The 17,423-nt window shown below is 43.9% G+C and overlaps 1 protein-coding gene across 1 annotated transcript in view; it reads right to left on the minus strand.

The window, feature by feature from the left end:
- Positions 1-17,423, minus strand: part of LOC138489657 (3 beta-hydroxysteroid dehydrogenase type 7-like) — a 271,115-nt gene that overhangs the window by 56,356 nt on the left and 197,336 nt on the right. Inside the window, exon 4 of the mRNA XM_069617326.1 lies at positions 6,710-6,818. Within this exon, the coding sequence (XP_069473427.1) occupies positions 6,710-6,818 (109 nt within the window). The remainder of the gene's footprint in view (positions 1-6,709; positions 6,819-17,423) is intronic.

Consider the following 17,423-nt stretch of genomic DNA (forward strand, 5'->3'; position numbering starts at 1 on the left):
GATTTCCGGACTGCATTTGATTCTATAAACCGGGAATTATTATTTCAGAAGCTAAAACTGCTTGGTTGCCCATCATCGTTATTAACACTAGTAATTCAATTGCATACGGAAACCACTATGCGTGTGAGATTATCCTTGGAGGGTCTTATGTCATCATCCTTCAGCACTTATGTGGGTCTCAAACAAGGCTGCATTCTAGCCCCCATACTGTTTAATTTATTTATTTTTGACATGGGCAATTCATTTCTTCAAGTTGTCTCAGATGCCCCGGAACTAGGAGGCCAGCGTATAGCTTGGCTATTGTACGCAGATGACCTCGTCTTAATATCGCAAACCCCAAAGGGACTCCAGAGTCTGCTTTCTGCCCTCTCCACTTATGTTGAAGAGAATCATCTTATTGTGAATTTGGAAAAATCGCAGATTGTGGTTTCCAAAAATCGAGGTAAACATAAATCTATTAACTGCATCTGCGCGATTCAAAATGAACCCCTGAAAACAGTTTCAGAATATAAATATTAGGGGCTTATAGTTCAGAATGCAGCTATTAATAACATCTACTTGATTAACCTACAGTCTAAATTGTCTAACTTGATTTTACAGGCCCGAATCTTACATTATAAGTACGGGAAATGTACCCTAAATCATCTTCTTTTATTCTATGAACAAAAGGTAATTCCCATTCTGCTTTATGGTGCTGAATCTAAACTATATACAAATGATAAAACATGGAATAAATTTGAGGCCCGTTATTGGAAAAGGGTATTACATCTCCCGAACTGCACACCATTGCCAATCTTACGATATGAGTTAGGCCTGAACTCATTGGCCTGTAGGGTGAAGTGGCGGATGTCTTATTTTTTTCGCAAATGTCCTTTTAGTCTGGAGACTAATAACATCTTGAGTACGGTTGCTTATTATTTCATTTCATCAAATCACATCTTCCCACTTAGATGGCGCAATTTTGTGTTGAACATCTTGGCTGGGGCTGACATACCAATATTGCTTTTAATTGAAAACCCTGTCCGTGCCAAAATAAAATTCCATTGTTGGGAACCGTGAATCTTGTTTAAAACATAAAGATTTTGACACCAATAAATTTGGCAATAAAAAGCAGGGGCAGATCGCCGGTTATCTTCTGAAATGCCCTTCTGGGATCATACAGAATAAATTCCTACGTCTCAGATTAAATTTATGGCTAACCAGGGAAGTATTGGCTAGGCGCAACATCATCCCAGCTTCCTTAAACTATTGCCGATTTTGTGAAATTCACACTGAAAAGGAGACTTTGCAACATTTGATAATATCTTTCGTCAAGTTAACTAAACAACGTGCCAAATTCTTTACTAACCTCACAAACTTTCATGTTGTATTGGATCAAAATCAAATTTGGACAAGCCTACATTCTACTATGACATTTTCAGTGATAAAAGCTTTGGTGCATTTTCTTGACCTAATTCTGCCATATGAAACACATGAATATCGTCTGTAAATGCTTAAAGTGGTTTTATGTTTTTAATTACTTTTAACTGATTACTGCCTTTTTTCATTTTCCTTTTTTTAGTAATTTGTTACATTCAGTGTAATTGAAAAGTGAAATATTTGTTTGTTTTCTTGTTTTTGAAAAGTTGATTTATTCAGCTACATCAAAATATAAAATAAAAAAAATGTTATCCAAACATAGTTTTATTTTATTTATTTGTTTGTTTATTGATTTTATTCTGTTCTTTCTTTTTCCTCATATATGTCGAGGAGTTGATATTGAATGATACACTATTTGGTTTAAATAAAATACAAAGCGAAGCCATGTTCTACCAATAAATGCAAATGCAGTGGATAAAGAAAGTAAGAGAGGGCCTGTGAATGCCGAAGACCTCTATCTCTACAGGAAGGGCAAAGGGTAAAATGCTTGACTAAATTCATTGTTTGAAGCAATGCGGCTGAGGTCTCCAAGTGTGGACCGCAGACTCCAAGTCCACTTCTAATTTCAGGATGTGCAAATATGCAGTGGAAAATAAGGAATCTATGTGCGAGTCAGGGGGTATCCTTGAAGCATAGTGTGTTTGCGGCTCTTGGGGATTGCTCTTAGAGGCCAAAGTATGATAATAGTGGTTTGAATCTGTTACAATCAGTTGACGCCAAGGAATTCAAGCCGGCCATTAAAACACCTGATTCACTTAATTTATGATTTGAATTTGTTCGTACTAGTTTCTGCCATAGGCAACTCTTGTTTAGACTTGAACCAAGGCCTATTATTTATTTAATATTGTATGTAATTAAATAAAAGCAATAGTAAGTAAGGAATAGAAAACAGAAATAAGTTGCCAAAAGTTTAAGATGGGTCAAGCCAACAGGTACTGTTAACTCTCTGAGCCACTTAAGTCGGGGGCGGAATCGTTGAGCGTCAGCACCAAGTAATTTGAATCATTCAAACTGATTTGAACAACAATGGTTTAGACAGGTTTGAAACAGATTTGAGCTGGTTTGTTCAGCACTATGTCAATGTTGAGCTATCACTGAGATGCAATATGGTTCAGAGCCTTGCTCAGTAGGAAATGGAATATAATGACACCCTCTGGGATGACTTGACTCTACCTGGAATGTTGTTCTGTTGGGAATATCAGCAGATGGAAAACGGGTTACCTGACGTTTTTTGGCTGTGGAGGCATGCTTGTTTAGTTTTTGACCGCACATATGGGCGGTGTCACTGGTAGATACCAGGGAACGCAAAGGCCTATTTTGGGTATAGAACCAACACATAAAGGCATTCTAATGTCACAGTGAGAGGTCACCAGGATAAATTAAACACTGGGAGGACCTACTCAAAAAAGTCCTAATGTCCTGAGCCCAGTCTCTTTTCTACATACCAATCTCTTGAGTGCCCACCGAGGACAGCGGTCAGGAAGCCACTCACAGCCATTGGGAGTTTTGAGTGACCTAGTAAAGTTCTTTGCCTTTGTCTTTAACGTTGCTTTTGTTTGACCTTGGTCTTGGCCAGCTGAGGGTCGCCTTGCTCCACATCCTGGAAGGAGTGGTGGGCTGGACATTGCTTTGGGGGAAGCTCTGTGATGCATTGATTTCCACCCTAAGAGTTCTCGTGTTTTATTTTTTTGGATAGGAATATTCACCCCATGGCAGAATTCTCCGACCCCCACACACCCTACTCTCGATACTCAAAGGGCTGTAAGCTTTTTATTTCGGCTGGTGACCCTGCAGCTACCACCAGTATTTGTGGCCTCTCTTTGAGATTCACTGTCTTCTCTTTTAAGGGCTTGCTTCTGCCAGACTTTGGACTCAGGTTCTTAGCAGGCTCTTGAGCCTAGCCTCTTTTTTCAACGTGCCTGTTCTGGCGTGTAGCCTAAACGGCTTACCCACCCCTGGTTCTGACTTCTATCTGGTTGGCCAGAATTACAGTTCAGTTGGAGTAAGGATGCTAGATCTCCTTTAGTCTAGCTTATATTGATGCTTTCCACTTGGTTTTGTATTCCTCCTATACCTTTCCACAATTGTCCAGCTACAATCCCACTGGTAGTTTCCTCCCCACAGTACCTGCATGCATTTTTCTCAAACTTTGTGCTTTCTGAGAAAAACAGAAACCGATATTTCAAGTTTTCTGTTTTTCCCTACCACTCTCTTTCTCTACCTCAAAAAAGGAGTGTCATGGGCACTGTACGAGGGAAAGGCGTGCCATGCCCCCCTCTTGCCCCAGGGGTTCTTATCTGAATTTTGAGTAGGATTCCCCTCGCCCAGCTGGAGACTTCTTGGAAGGATTTGGCACTCACTACCTGGGTTCCCAAAGGGTTGTAGGATTTACAGTTGGGCTGGTGATCTTGTTGCTGGCCCTCGCTTAAGTTCCAATGGTTTCTGGTATTTCCATCAAAAGGGTTTCTATCAAAACCCTTTCCAATGAACATTTTGCCTCGAATTTTTTGCATCATTTGTATTTTTTGCATTATTTTGGGGGGGTCCCCCCAGCCCCCGTTTTTTACTCTTAGAAGCCCACCCCAACGAAAAATAACCCTTTACTCCATCCATATATGCATTTGATGCAAACAAATGTTCATTCGATGCAAAGAAATTCGATGCAAATTTTTCGTTGGAAAGGGTTTCGATGGATACCCTTTCGATGGAAAGACCAGATACTGTTTCAAGCCTTGGCTCCTGCCAGGCTATGGGCCAAAATGTTCAGCAGCCCCCTCTTGTATCCATCCTTTAGCGTTGCCTGTATTTGTATGTGGTCAGTTTGGCTTAGCCACCTCTGGTTCTGCCTACTACTGTCTTATTCGATGTGTCCAACGCCAGTTCAATCTCTGGAAATCTTTGCATTTTCCTTCTCTCTCTGCATCATAACTCTCTCTCTCTACAACGCCAGATTCATACATGGCAACATGCCCCATGTTTTTCGGGAGATGCACCTCGAGTCGTGGGTATTTCTTTTGCATTCTGGGCCTTGACAATGTAAATGCAGCATTATAAGTCACAAAATGCAAATACAAACACTGAAGTGGGTGTGCATCTCTTGAACAACAATGCGCAAGGTGGCCTGTTTGCAGATACGGTCCGAAAACGCTTGTGTTAACCAATGGAGATCAGTGACAAACTACTCATTTAATTACTTTGTTTATCCGTTCATGATGTCTCTCAGAACAGAGAGCGAGGGTGAGTGGGGCCTGGGGAAGGGTGGACGAGAGAGAGAGAGAGTATTCTTACACTGTTTATTTGCCTACTTTAGCTACAGTTCTAGACTATCTGAAGAAAAGCATTTGTCATATGAAGTGCATGTCGTAGTCAAAATGAAACTAATTAACACAAATGTGATGAATTGAAGTTTTTGAGTTTATCATTACATTGTTCTGGACAACCTTTAACACAACTGTTTTAACCCATCTTCACCACTCTAGAAGGGGAACCGCCCTATGCAAATTAGTACTGGAACTGCCACCAATGTGAGAGAGCAGCTAGGACTGGAAGGTGACATCCCCTCTACACAGAAACAGGAGTAGGACCACGCTTGTGTCTGCCTATTTGGGCTTCATTAGCGACTTGTGTTTCCATGCGATCCAATGATGACATGCCCCAGCAGTTCAATCTGGACTGCTCACATTGGTAGCATGATTAAGATTAATTTTCATATGGTTATTCCCCTTCTGCAACAGGGTAAAACAAAAATGGTGTAAAAGGTTGTCCAGAGCAATGCCAGTGGTTGTGATTAATTCATAACCTTCTGCCCATCACATTTTTGGTTCTACTCAAAATGAAAGGCATTTTTTAAGCATTGACTAAGTAAGCAAAGTGCTTCCAAAATGTCTTCTTTAAGAATTTACTTAGACTTATTGGTGCGTGTATAGGGCTTGTGTTTTCTTGGAAAGGGGACATGGCCTAGAAATGTGGGCTGGATTGCTCCCATTGGTGGCAAGACCAAGACTGATTATGGCAATCACCTCCATGTCGGGGGGTGGACATGGCCAGTAACGGCCTGCCAGCTGAGCCTAGGCAACCCGAGCGAAGCGAGGGCCTCAGCAAGGGCTGTGGGCTGTTACCGAACCGTGTCCACCCCCCGACAAGAGGGTGATAGCCATTCACGCTGCAGCGTTCATCCTGGGGGCAAATGGTTTATTTACTTTTTTTGAGAGATTGGCTGCATGTAATGCACAACGAGAAAAAAGATGCTTGCTGCCATAGGCTAATGGACTAAGGGAGAGGCATAAAAAAAAAAGATGGGGACAGTCGGGGAAGGATTTCGGATGGCTGGAAACAGCGAGCGGTGCACTGTGCATTCTCGCCTGCTGTTCCAGCCACCTGATTGTCTAAGCGCCCTTCCACAGGTGTGACTTGCATATAGCTGATCTCCTTTTGCTATATTGTAGAACGATGTGCTAAATATCTACGCTGTTGAAGGTTGTGAAAAGCAATGCCAGTGGTTATGAATAGCTCATAACCTTGATATGATATGATATGGCATTTGTAACGCGCCTATACACAAGTGTTTCAAGGCGCGAAAACCTTGCGCCCATCACATTCTTTGGTTATAGTTTGTCTCCATAAGTGAGGAGGGTATGTGCAGATGTGGATCCCTTGCTCGCTGCACCAGACTGAGCTAAGCCGCCCTTAACTGATGAGGCCCAGCAACACTCACATTTGTCCGGGGTGTCTTTTGCGTCTGTGCAATGGGGATGTGGCCTGGTGGTTCTGTTGGACTGCTCAAATTGGTGGTCAGACTAAAACTAATTTCCATATTGCTATTCCCCATCTGCAATGGTGAATACGGGTGAAAATAAAAATGGTGTGGTAGGTTGCCCAGAGCAATGCTAGTGGTTATGATGAATTCTTAACTTTCTGCCCATCACATTTTTGGTTCCACTCAAAATGAAAAGCATTTTTTAAACATTGACTAAGCAAACAAGCTGCTTCTAAAATGCCATATTTAAGACTTAGCCATGCATGAATAGGGCACATAAATGTAAATTAGCTAACTAAAAAGTTGTTGAATATTTTCAAAGAGGTTTACTCAAAGCTTATCAAATAAACGACTTGAAAAGGGGAGAAATGCTTATTGCTGCCTGGGAACGGTTATTTAAACATTCCAGCTGTTTGATAAGTGATTGAAATATATTAAACAATCATTTCTTTTTGTCTAGGTGCAAACATGCATGTGCAACCCGCAGACAGAAATAGCAAGCTCAAAAGCACTACTGCAACATATGCACGGTACCTGAGCATGGGCTTGAGCTGCTTGTTGGGACCCACAGCCGAGATGGAGCCGGTGTACAGCAGATACGGGACATTGCAGGCACAGCAGGCAGAAATTACGTTCTCAGTCCCTTCAGAAGACAAGCACATTGTGAATAAGGGCACACTCAAAATATTCGAGGAACTTGTTCCTCACAAGCACTTTCACAACTTGTTTTGAAGCCAACCATGGTACCCAATTTTTTAATTCACAGTATGGTGCCCAGTCATATAGCACGACCCGTGTGATGTCCTGGGAAGTGACAAGCATTGGGTGAAATTACAAGTGACCTCATAAACAAATGATTGCAGGTGATGCAATGCGTAGGTCTCAATTTTATCATGGCACTTCACTTTCTACCAAAGGTGATGGATGGAAGGTTTTTAGTTCATCATAGCCATTGGTATTGCTCTGAACAACGATCCATGTATTCATTATTTTAGCAAATCCACTTCATTACGTCAGGGAAACAGAGATTCACAAAGCAGTCTTGGTCCTGTCCAGTAAGAGCTGCCATGTCCCATATGGTGGCAGACAATAGCATGAAGCTTATGAGCTGGCACCATGTATCTTTTGAGTAGATATACGCTGGTGTTTGCTTGCTTCCACACCCATCTGTGTGGGAACACAGGAAACCCCAGGCATGTATTTTCCATGTTGGACCTTCTCACTGAGGGGCAGGTTGATACCCTTGGCATTGCAAACAAGGGACCCGCATCTGAGCATACACACTCTCACATCGGGAGACACACTAAAACCAAAAAGTAATGGATTGGATGTTTTTAATCAATCACCACAATTGGCACGGCTCTGGCCAGCATTCCATACAATTGTGTACAAATCACACTTAGTTCTTCCACTAATGGGAGCAGTTCAGTCTGAAAAGCTAGTGTTGCTTGTGTTACTGTGCAGAGGGGACATCCGCGGGGTTCAGACTGGATGGCTACGTATGGTGGCAGACAGATTTGATGAAGCCTCTTCTGTAATGCAGCAGATTGAATAAAGTAAGTCGGTACATAAATTTGCTCACAGCAATGAACCTGGCTGCAATTCAAAGACTTGCATCCATCTCTTTTTGATTGTGTGCCTCTTTCCTGATTAGAATTCAATTTCTCATGTACTACCCTTTATTATTCTTACTTCTCTTTACGTAAACCCACAGAAGAGATCATTTCACAAATACTTCAGTTACTTGATGCACCTACTGCAGAGATATGTGTGCTAACTGAAGGTCAGAAGCTTGTATCATGGGTCAGCTGGCAATGCCTTTCAACAATCTAAGGCCGATAACATGATTAACATCGAGTTGGATCATGCCCTCTCACCTGGTGGCTGGGGTGTGGCAAACATAGTCTCGCAGCTGGTACATGTGGGAGCTACTGATGGAACCAACTTGTCTTGGTTGTTGGACATAGTGGAGAATAACAAAATATTGTTTGGCATGTGGCATGTCTCAATTTAAGTCTATGCAGGCATCTCCCATTCCCAAGACCAGTGCTTCACTCTTACCACCTACCACCCCACTCTTAAACTGGGTAGCAAATGGAAACCACAAGGCCGCAACCTGTAGGTCAGGGGCAAAGACAAATAAATCCTGCTGGTGGCCTCCAAACCCTGTCAAGGTCCTTACCACCCACAGGCAAGCCCCCCCCAATCCCAGGATACTAAACATTGCAGAAAATTATTTATTTTACTTTTCTGTTAGGCGAGAACCATACCTCACAAGTTACATGGTTCTACGCGATTGCATTAACCTCAGTTAATTTGTGGTCTGCATTTCAACTCTTGTAAGTAGATGTTTTAAAATGTGGCATCCCCTGCTATGCCTACACCTATTCTACTCCCTCCCCTATACTACCCCTACAGACACACACGTTTATGCAGTGGTGGATTAAACCCTGTGGAGGCTTCTAGGCAGTCGACATTTTGGGGCCCCCCTCGCATATTATCTCCTAATACGTTTTGCACTGCTTTGGTACCTCTTCATTTCGGGCGCCAACATCATGGGTCTACGAATGAGCGACGACAAACAATATTTATGCTCTGTTCAAGAAAATTAAAGAATTCTTAAGTCTCAGCAAAAAATGAGTAAAAGTGCCTGAACAAGATAGATGTGTTCTGTTACGGTAGAAATTAGACACTGAAGTTAATCAAACTTCATTATAACTCAGAAGATCTAACTTATTAACGTAGACGTTGGTAACAAATATATACTCATCAGGGTTCTCAAAGCTTCTACTCACAGACGTTCTACTAGGGTCAGGAGTCGGTGGGAGTCTCGTGATCCACTAGCTCACAGAGAGCTTGGTTTCTGGAGGTTTCTTGTGCACGCACGGGCACTCTAGCCTCTAGTGGTATAACATTTAACTAAGTAGTGTGCACGTCAGCTGCTAGATGGAGATGACCATAACTATTGTACATTACACGTACGTAGTTTGCACCAAATTGTTTTACGAAGATGAGCTTATAAGGGACAAACTGTAATGTGAATCTGACGTCTCTGGTGCACTTTAAGTTGTTAATGGGTACATTATTTGAATACAGTGTTTTCTCTATAGAGTGTTTAATGTAAAGTTTTTTTTTTCTTTGAGTTGATTCATTTTTTCCATCCTTTGGAAACAAGTTAAGAAAGCTTGATTGTAATTTCCTTTCAAGATCAAATCAATATTATTTTGATCCATTGTGGCGGAGCCCCTAGCGGGAATGGGGCCCATAGGCCGGGGACTACTTTGCCTATTTGATCATCCGGGGCTGCGTATATGTAAAGTAAACAAAATAAACTGATGACTTACAATAGTAGTACTAGTAGTACTAGAAGTCCATACATTAACAGGTCAATGTATTCTTATTATATATGGAATGTCACAAAAATCACACAGGTCATGACAACAGTCCAAGATGGAAGACATCTTAGCACAAGATTCTTTATTAGCTGAGTGCAACTTAAGGGGAGAACACCGATAATTAAATGAACTTAGGTACTGTTTGCATCTTCCTGACCACCAGGGTTAGAAAGCCCAGCCTTAAATGGGTTTCTACACTCTACCAGTTGCTTTCCATCAGGGCTTCTTGCCAAGTATCTGTCCCCGGTTTAAAGTGGCATGCACACACTTGATATTATATCGAAAAGTCTCTTTGTCCTTGCGTTCTCAGTCCCAGGTTCAAGGGGTTCCCCCACTCTTTGACAATCTCTCGTTGACGTGCTGTGCGCGTGTCGGAGGAAAATGAAATATTTCCTCTATGCTGGAGTGAGAAAAGAAAATAAATCTTTGCATTCCCAGAGTAGGCTAGTCAAGCGAGAGCACCTGTGAAACATGAAAACCTTCTCTGTTGCCAGCAAAAGCTCGCCAAATGTGCATGTGGGAAAACGGACAAGACTTCCTGTTCATGGCGTGTACTATGTGGGCAAGTGCTATTGATCTAGGTAATCCGCTCTAGACGATTGAGCATGTGCTTACTTTCTGTGATGGACTGATAATTCTACTCTGCTACAAAACTTCTTAAAGGAGCAGTGATTATAAATTCCCATATCAGAGGTCGAGCCAAAATCCTCTTTCTTTGAATTGGGGAGTATACAGACTGTTCAAGGTCCTGCTGCCCTGATGTTGGGGTTGTCTTTTGTAAAGGGGGTCACCTGCTCCCAAAACATGTGTGCAGTGGCAGAGCTGGGGGAGCAACAGGGATGCTTGCCCCCCCCTTTGCTCCAACCTGATGCCCGGTGAGCTCCCCACTCTCCCCCGTTGGCTCCTGTTGGGCTGGCGCTCCACTTGGAGAGACCGCAGTGAATTTCAATGCAAAAAGAAATACTGGCTGCATGGTCGCACGCACAAGCGACACTGCTGCGCCTGGCCCGGGCCTTCTGAGTGTGAGCATCTCGGCGACCCACGTTGCTGCATGCTAATCAGTAGGTGCCAGCTCCTATAATGCTGGGGCCTGTGAGCCAGGTGAGCTGTTACCTGGAGGTGTGCCAGGGCCTGTCTCCGTCTCTCTGAGTGCTCTCTGATTGAAGGTCAGAGGGTCCCCTTTGATTCAATATCAGAGGGGAACACAAAAGAGCTGATGTTTCTTAAATTAGAAAATGGTGTGACGCAAATGTTTCCTGCGCCCCCTTTTCCCTCGGAAACAGTGGGAGAAAGTGAGGGAAAGAATCTGTACGAGGCAGGACATAACTACTGTCCCTTTTAAGGAGCTGTAAAGAGGAGGGATTGACAAAATATTCTTTATATGTTTATTCAGAATTATGCAAGCTAAGACAGCACTTTTATGTTCCTGTGATTTCTAATGCTCAGCACGGTCATTTGCAAGGTCACCCGGGGCTCTGGAGGATTTGAAAGAGACAGGGTTGGTTAGGTTAGTGTGAAGGGAGGGAAAGTGCAAGACCCTGGTATGTCCGCAGAATCAGACTCGATATTATTGGACAACTGCAACGAATGATATCAATAATACACGGGAGCCGTGGAGTATATGTCAACCTTCCTTATTCCCTAGTCTCGAACTGCCGTTAGGCGGTAACCTCGCCTCTATCCCTGTAGGGTGGGCTGCAACCCAAAACCAAAGTAAAAAGGGGACAGGTGAATTGCCTGTCCTTACATGCTGAGACATAATGGGCATAGAAACGGGACATTACATCTCCCCCTTGCTTAACAAACAACTCGGGGTGCTAACCCATCTCTTCAATCCATCCTGACGGTTTGTGAGCCACCCTTGACGGACTTCGCAGGGTGGGGGAGTGATGACGTTTGGGTGATCAACCTCACTGTCATTTGTGTCCAAATCGCTGTCCATGAACTCAGAGCCTTCATCAGAAGAGTCCTCAAAAGTAGTCGAATTTCCTCTCCCAAGACACTCTTCTCTCCCAGAGGTCAGCTTTCCTTCAACTGACTGGAAGAATTAAGAGTTTCTAGTGACTGTGCCTGTGGGACTCGCAGCTGTTACCATGGTTCCATTGACATGGGTCACTGTCATGGGCTCTGGATTGAATGCTGGTGTTTCATTGGAGTGTTGTGCTTGACATACTAATGCTAGATCTCCTATCTGAAAGTTACTGTCGCTTGCCTTCCTTCTGTGATCAGCATATTCCTTCATTTTATGCTTGCTTTCTTGATCCTTCCCTCTTGCTGGATACCTTGCTCGTGGACTTGTATGGGAGAGTGGTTCTTACCACACAACCTAACATTAAAGCCAACAGAGACACACCCATGGAGCTGTGAGGTGTGTTTCTATAGTCCCAAAGTAGTGTGCAGATGGAATCCATGAACAATCCCTTTGTGATCGAACAGATTTGGAGAGCACGTTTTAGATTGGCCATGGACCTCTTCACTGTTCTGTTTGCTTGGGGCTAGAGTGGCATGATTTTGTGGTGCTGGAATCCTAGATGTTCTGCGAACATTGCAAAATCATGCCCGCTGAATGGGGGTTCATTATCCAACTTCACAATGGTGGGGATTCCATAGTCTGCTAAAGTGTTGTCCAGCGCTGGGATGACCGACTGAGCGCTCGTGGAATGAATCAAGTGTATCCCTGTTAACCTGGACATCTCATCCAGGACTACTAGTACAAATTTGCCATTGGAAGGTGGACCAAACATGGCAATAGCAACCTCATCCCACACTTGCTGGGGAATTGTTGTCATTTTAAGTGGTTCAGAGAAAGTACGTGGAGCGACTGCTTTGCACGCTATGCATTCCCCAGCACCTGTTAAACTTTAGCATCCATCTGTGGGAACAATACCTTTGTTCTGAGCTGCCTTCTTGCAGATACAATGCCACGGTGTCCCATGTGTGCCAGGTTGATTACTTGATCCTGTCGGTTTGCAGGGATGACAATTCTATTCTCCTTCAGTAGTAGTCCTTCCGGGGAGACAGACAGAGTGTGCCTTATCCCATGGAATGTCCTGAGCTGTTTTTCCTGTGCTTCCGACTTGGGTGTCTCGTGGTTGTTTCTTTGATACCGCTTTCCGGATGTTACACAGTCTTTTACTGCTGTGACCAGATGGTCTTGCTTCATGCCCTCAAATATTTGTGTTAGTGTGAGTGATTTTGACAACGCTTCGCTCACAATGTAATTTAGATATTGATTTGCCTTGATGGACTGTCTCTCATCTTTGGCGGTTAAAGGATGTCTAGACAGAAAGTCAGCAGGGTTACTGTCTTTTCCCGGTCGTTGTATGATGGTAAATGAATATTCCTGTAAGCGGAGTCCTCATCTCGCGATGTGATGTGGTATTTTGGCTGTGGGCTTTCCATATATGGTTGTGAGGGCTTGTTGGTCTGTCACAATGGTAAATGACCGGCCGTACAGGAACAAATGGTAGTGGTAGTGTTAGCAAGCCCAAATAACAGCAAAGCTCTCTTTCTCAAGTTGCGAGTATGCACACTAGGTCAGGGATAGGCTACGGCTTGTATAGGCCACTATGCAACTTGCTGCTGATGGTGATGCACCTGGTTTTATTTGCGCTAGGATCGCCCCAAGGCCAACAGCGCTGGCGTCAACTCTTAATTCAGTTTCTAGTTCTGGGTCATTGTATGCCATGTATGAGGCAGAGGCGATGCGTTGTTTAATTTCTTCAAATGCCTCTTCACAGTCAGCCAACCAGGCAAATTCTTGTCCCATGCTGGTGAGTAGACAAAGGGGTTTACTGACCGAGGCAAAATCTTGAATATACCTGGGGCAATAACTTGCCATGCCTAAGAATGATCTGATGGCAGACACCGCTGTTGGTGTTGGAGCTTCTACCAGCGCTTACACTTTGTCCAGATCGGGTTGCAAACCTTTGTGTGAAAAGATGTGCCCAAAGAATGTGAGCGTTAATTTGTTTAGCTCGCACTTGTCTGCATTTAGGGTCAGATTTGCGTCTTCGAGTGCCATGCACACTCTCCTCAGTGTATCATCATAAGTCTCTTATGTTGCTCCAAAGATAAGAATGTCATCGCTGTAGTGCAGGCAATGGGGAATGTGTTTAATGAATTGTTGTATCTCATTCTGGAAAATGTCTGCAGCTGATTATACTCCAAAATGGAGATGTTTATATCTTAAGAGCCCTAAGTGTGTGGAGGAAGTGGTTATATAATGAGAGTCAGGATGTAGTTCGAAATGGTCATACCCTTTATTTAAATGCAATTTGGAAAAGACTTTGGCCCTAAGCAGCAGGTGCATCATGTCGGTTATCCGAGGCGCCATGTGCCTCTCTCGTTAAATCACAACATTGGGCGCTCTCATGTCCACTTTCATACAAATGCTTTTATTATTTTCCTTCTTAGGTACTGGCACTATGGTCAACACCCAGGGTGTGGTCCTGATGCTTGTTCGATGATGTCTTGGTCTAACAGAGACTGTATTTCATCCTCCCTGTTTTTCTGAATGTTGAGGAGTATTCCCTTGTAATGTTGCGCTATCGGCTCAACATGAGTGTTGATGTGCAGCTTAATTTGCTCCCTTTCAGCTTCCCTAGATCTTTGAACACAGACGGGAACACTTTTGTCATCATCTCTTTTGGGCTGGTCGTGTAGGCAGACATGATCTGATACATCACATGCACCAGGCCCATCTGGATGAAAGCTAAGAATGCTTCCTCCTGGAACTTCACTTTGACTACGTATATCGTGACCTTCATGCTCTTACACGTAGCTTTGAACATTCCCTTGCAGTCAAGCAGTGTGTTTGTGCCATATGGATCCATGTACATATCTGCAATCTTTTAATTATGTCTTATTGTTGAGGGACTTGTAGGTCTCTTCATTAATGACATTGGGCCTCATTACGACCCAGGCGGTAAGGGTTTTACGGCGGCGTAAACAGCGCCGACCCTTACCGCCTGAGTACGAGGTCCCTTAGCGCCATGGCGGACTTAACACCTGCTTTTAGCAGGTGTTAAAATCCATGGCGCTAAGGGACCCTGGAGTTAATTACGCCACCGTAATTTACGGTGGCGTAATTAACGCCTTCCCCACTCCCATTATGCCCTATGGGGCAAAAATGGGAATGGGGAAGGGTAAATGGGGATTGGGGACTTACCGCCCCGCCAAGGTCGGAATGGGGCGGTAAGTCCGCCAACCACCATGGCGTAAACGTAGTTTACGCCATGGTGGTAAAGTCACGGCCCAGGCGGTAACTTACCACCTGGGTCGTAATGAGGCCCATTGACTGTGGCTCCGGTATCTATGAGGAATTCTCGACTGTGTGCATTTATTTGTGACAACAGAGTCGGGCTGTATTGAGTTGCAGTGGTGTTCCCTATGGCATGCATGTAGCCCCTTTTCTGGTAGCCACTAGACAATGATGAATCTGACTCATTGCGATGCATCGGTGAGGTCTCTAGATATCTTATCTTCTGCCGTCTCGTTCTCCTTTGCGATTCACTTTTGGGCCACGACTGCCCAGTATCTCCTCTTCTGTCTGCATGTCGTCTGTCTCGGTGTGAAGATTCCCTGCTTCTGCTGTGCAAGCTGTGTCTACTGGGAGCAGCAGACCGCCACGTTCTGGGGTGGGGGCTTTACCGCCTGGGATGGTGACTTTCCCGCCATCTGGTTTCTCTTTCAGTCTTCTGGAAGAATTTGATGTTTTTGCACACCGATTGAAAATGGTTTTCTCCTCCACATTTGTCACAGTTGTGGCATACAGCCAATGTGTGGGAAATTGTAACCACACCTGTAACATTTCTTCTGGTCTTGACAGCGTTTGGACGTGCACATAAGACACAGGGGTGCCATCGAGGCGGTCTGCATGATTTTAATGTTGCTTAAAGATTCAGTCTGCAGGGATAATGCAGTGTCCGCTCTGGTGAGTTATAACATTTCTTCAAGGGTCCTGCTCTTCTGCAGTAGTTTCTTTCTAAATTCCACTGACTCGCAGCCTGCAATTGCTTGCAATTTTAGGGCTTCAACTGTTGAATAGCGGTCGAAATCGCAATATTTTGCTCTTTTGCGTAATTTCATGACAAAATTGTCCATGTTCTCCCCTTTGTCTTGTGTAGGTGTGTGTAGGCAGTGGAGTAACTTTGCTGAAAATGTTGGGGGGGACAAGGGTGGGGTGGAGGGAGGGTGGATTGTGACTCTTAGTGATCGTTTCGGTCAAATTGTTTGAAAAAATTTGGTCGAATGGTAGATTTTACTGAATTCGGTCACCACCATTAGTTTGAAGCCAAAGATACCAAACATGAAGAGCTTGGGTTTGCGGGGTCCCCTGCTCCCCATGTTCGGTATTTTTGGCTTTGGCGGTTGCAAGGGTGTATCCCGCGTCCTCAGTATCGGTGGCAGGGGACCCAACAAATAAAAAGAAAAAAGAGGGACCCTGCAGCTTCAGATCCAACCCACGTTAGATAGATGGATCTGAAGCTGCAGGGTACAGGAGAGGCGGCGGATAGAGAAAAGATAAGTAGTGGGGGTTTGTGAGTATACTGGCTGGCGGGACATGGGTTTGGTTTTTTGTACCGAGGTAAAAACATATTCGCAGCAAAAATTACTACGGTCAGTTCTGCTGTGATTTTGTACCCCTGTCAAACAACCTAAATCCCTGAGGGATAACACTACACTACTATACCACAAGAGTCCATTGCTGACACTCTGTTATAACTTTCATAAGACTAGTGGCCTATCTTTAAAATCCAATTGGGCCTCCACACATCTTTAGCTGGCCTGCCATGCACCCAGGGAAACAACATAACATTCACAAACTTAATTCCAATAGAACATACAAACAATGCACTATTTATCATTCATTCAGACAAAAAAGTTAACACTCATATGCTTGCATACACTCTCACTCACACACAAATGAACCCAGCACCTCCATTGACATACACTGTGCGCACACAACATTTATATGTACATATACAATAACACATGGAAACAGTGGTGCAATGACCATTGAGCAGACCAAACTTTATCACTCCCGATCCCTGAAATTTGGGTACGTTGACTTGACCTAGCTGAACTATGAAGCCATGGCCGAAATGAACAGATTCACTGGAATGTCAGCAATTCCCTTGATTTTTCCTTTCATTCAAAGACAGAAGCCATGGGTTAATGCAGTTCAGTGGGTGACCAAGTATACTTGGTATCAATTTTTAAATGGCATATATCTTAAAACTTGGGTTCTGCACAGCGCCTTAAATGTGTAGATGCTGACAGATTTTTTTCTACAAGATTCTGTCTGATTAAAATTAAGGTATGTTTTCATGTGTTCAAATGGCTCCAAGCAGTGAAGTAACAAGCCGGGAGAGGCAGCGGGGGCAAGCTGCCCCCCGTGGCTCTTTTAAGAGGAAGACCGGGACAATTGTCATTGGGACAACTCTCCTGTTCGGCACATCAAAGAGGGCGCCAAACGGCAAAGGTGTTCCGAATGGTCGAGGTGTCCCGCTGCCAGGACAATGTCCCAAGGAGCATCCGGGCAGCAGAGGGTCCTCACATTACATTGTGAGCCATTAGGCAACGATGGGATGGAGGGAGGTACTATTAGCAGGGACTGTTGTCGCTTTAGAAATGTGAATGGGAGGGAGTGATCAGAAGTGAGAAGGGTGCATAATGTTGCATGCTTTATGAAATAATGTCTATGGTTTTAAAACCCCAGGGGGATTTCTTAGGCTCACATTAATCTACATGATGCTATTGTGACTTTGCATGAAGAATGGGGAGAATAAACCTAAAGCCATACTCCCATTGCTCAACATATTTCTATGACAATGTATATAGTGTATGGT

Source organism: Ambystoma mexicanum, chromosome 9, assembly GCF_040938575.1.
Source record: "Ambystoma mexicanum isolate Mex_15411 chromosome 9, UKY_AmexF1_1, whole genome shotgun sequence".
Classification (NCBI taxonomy): Eukaryota; Metazoa; Chordata; class Amphibia; order Caudata; family Ambystomatidae; genus Ambystoma; species Ambystoma mexicanum.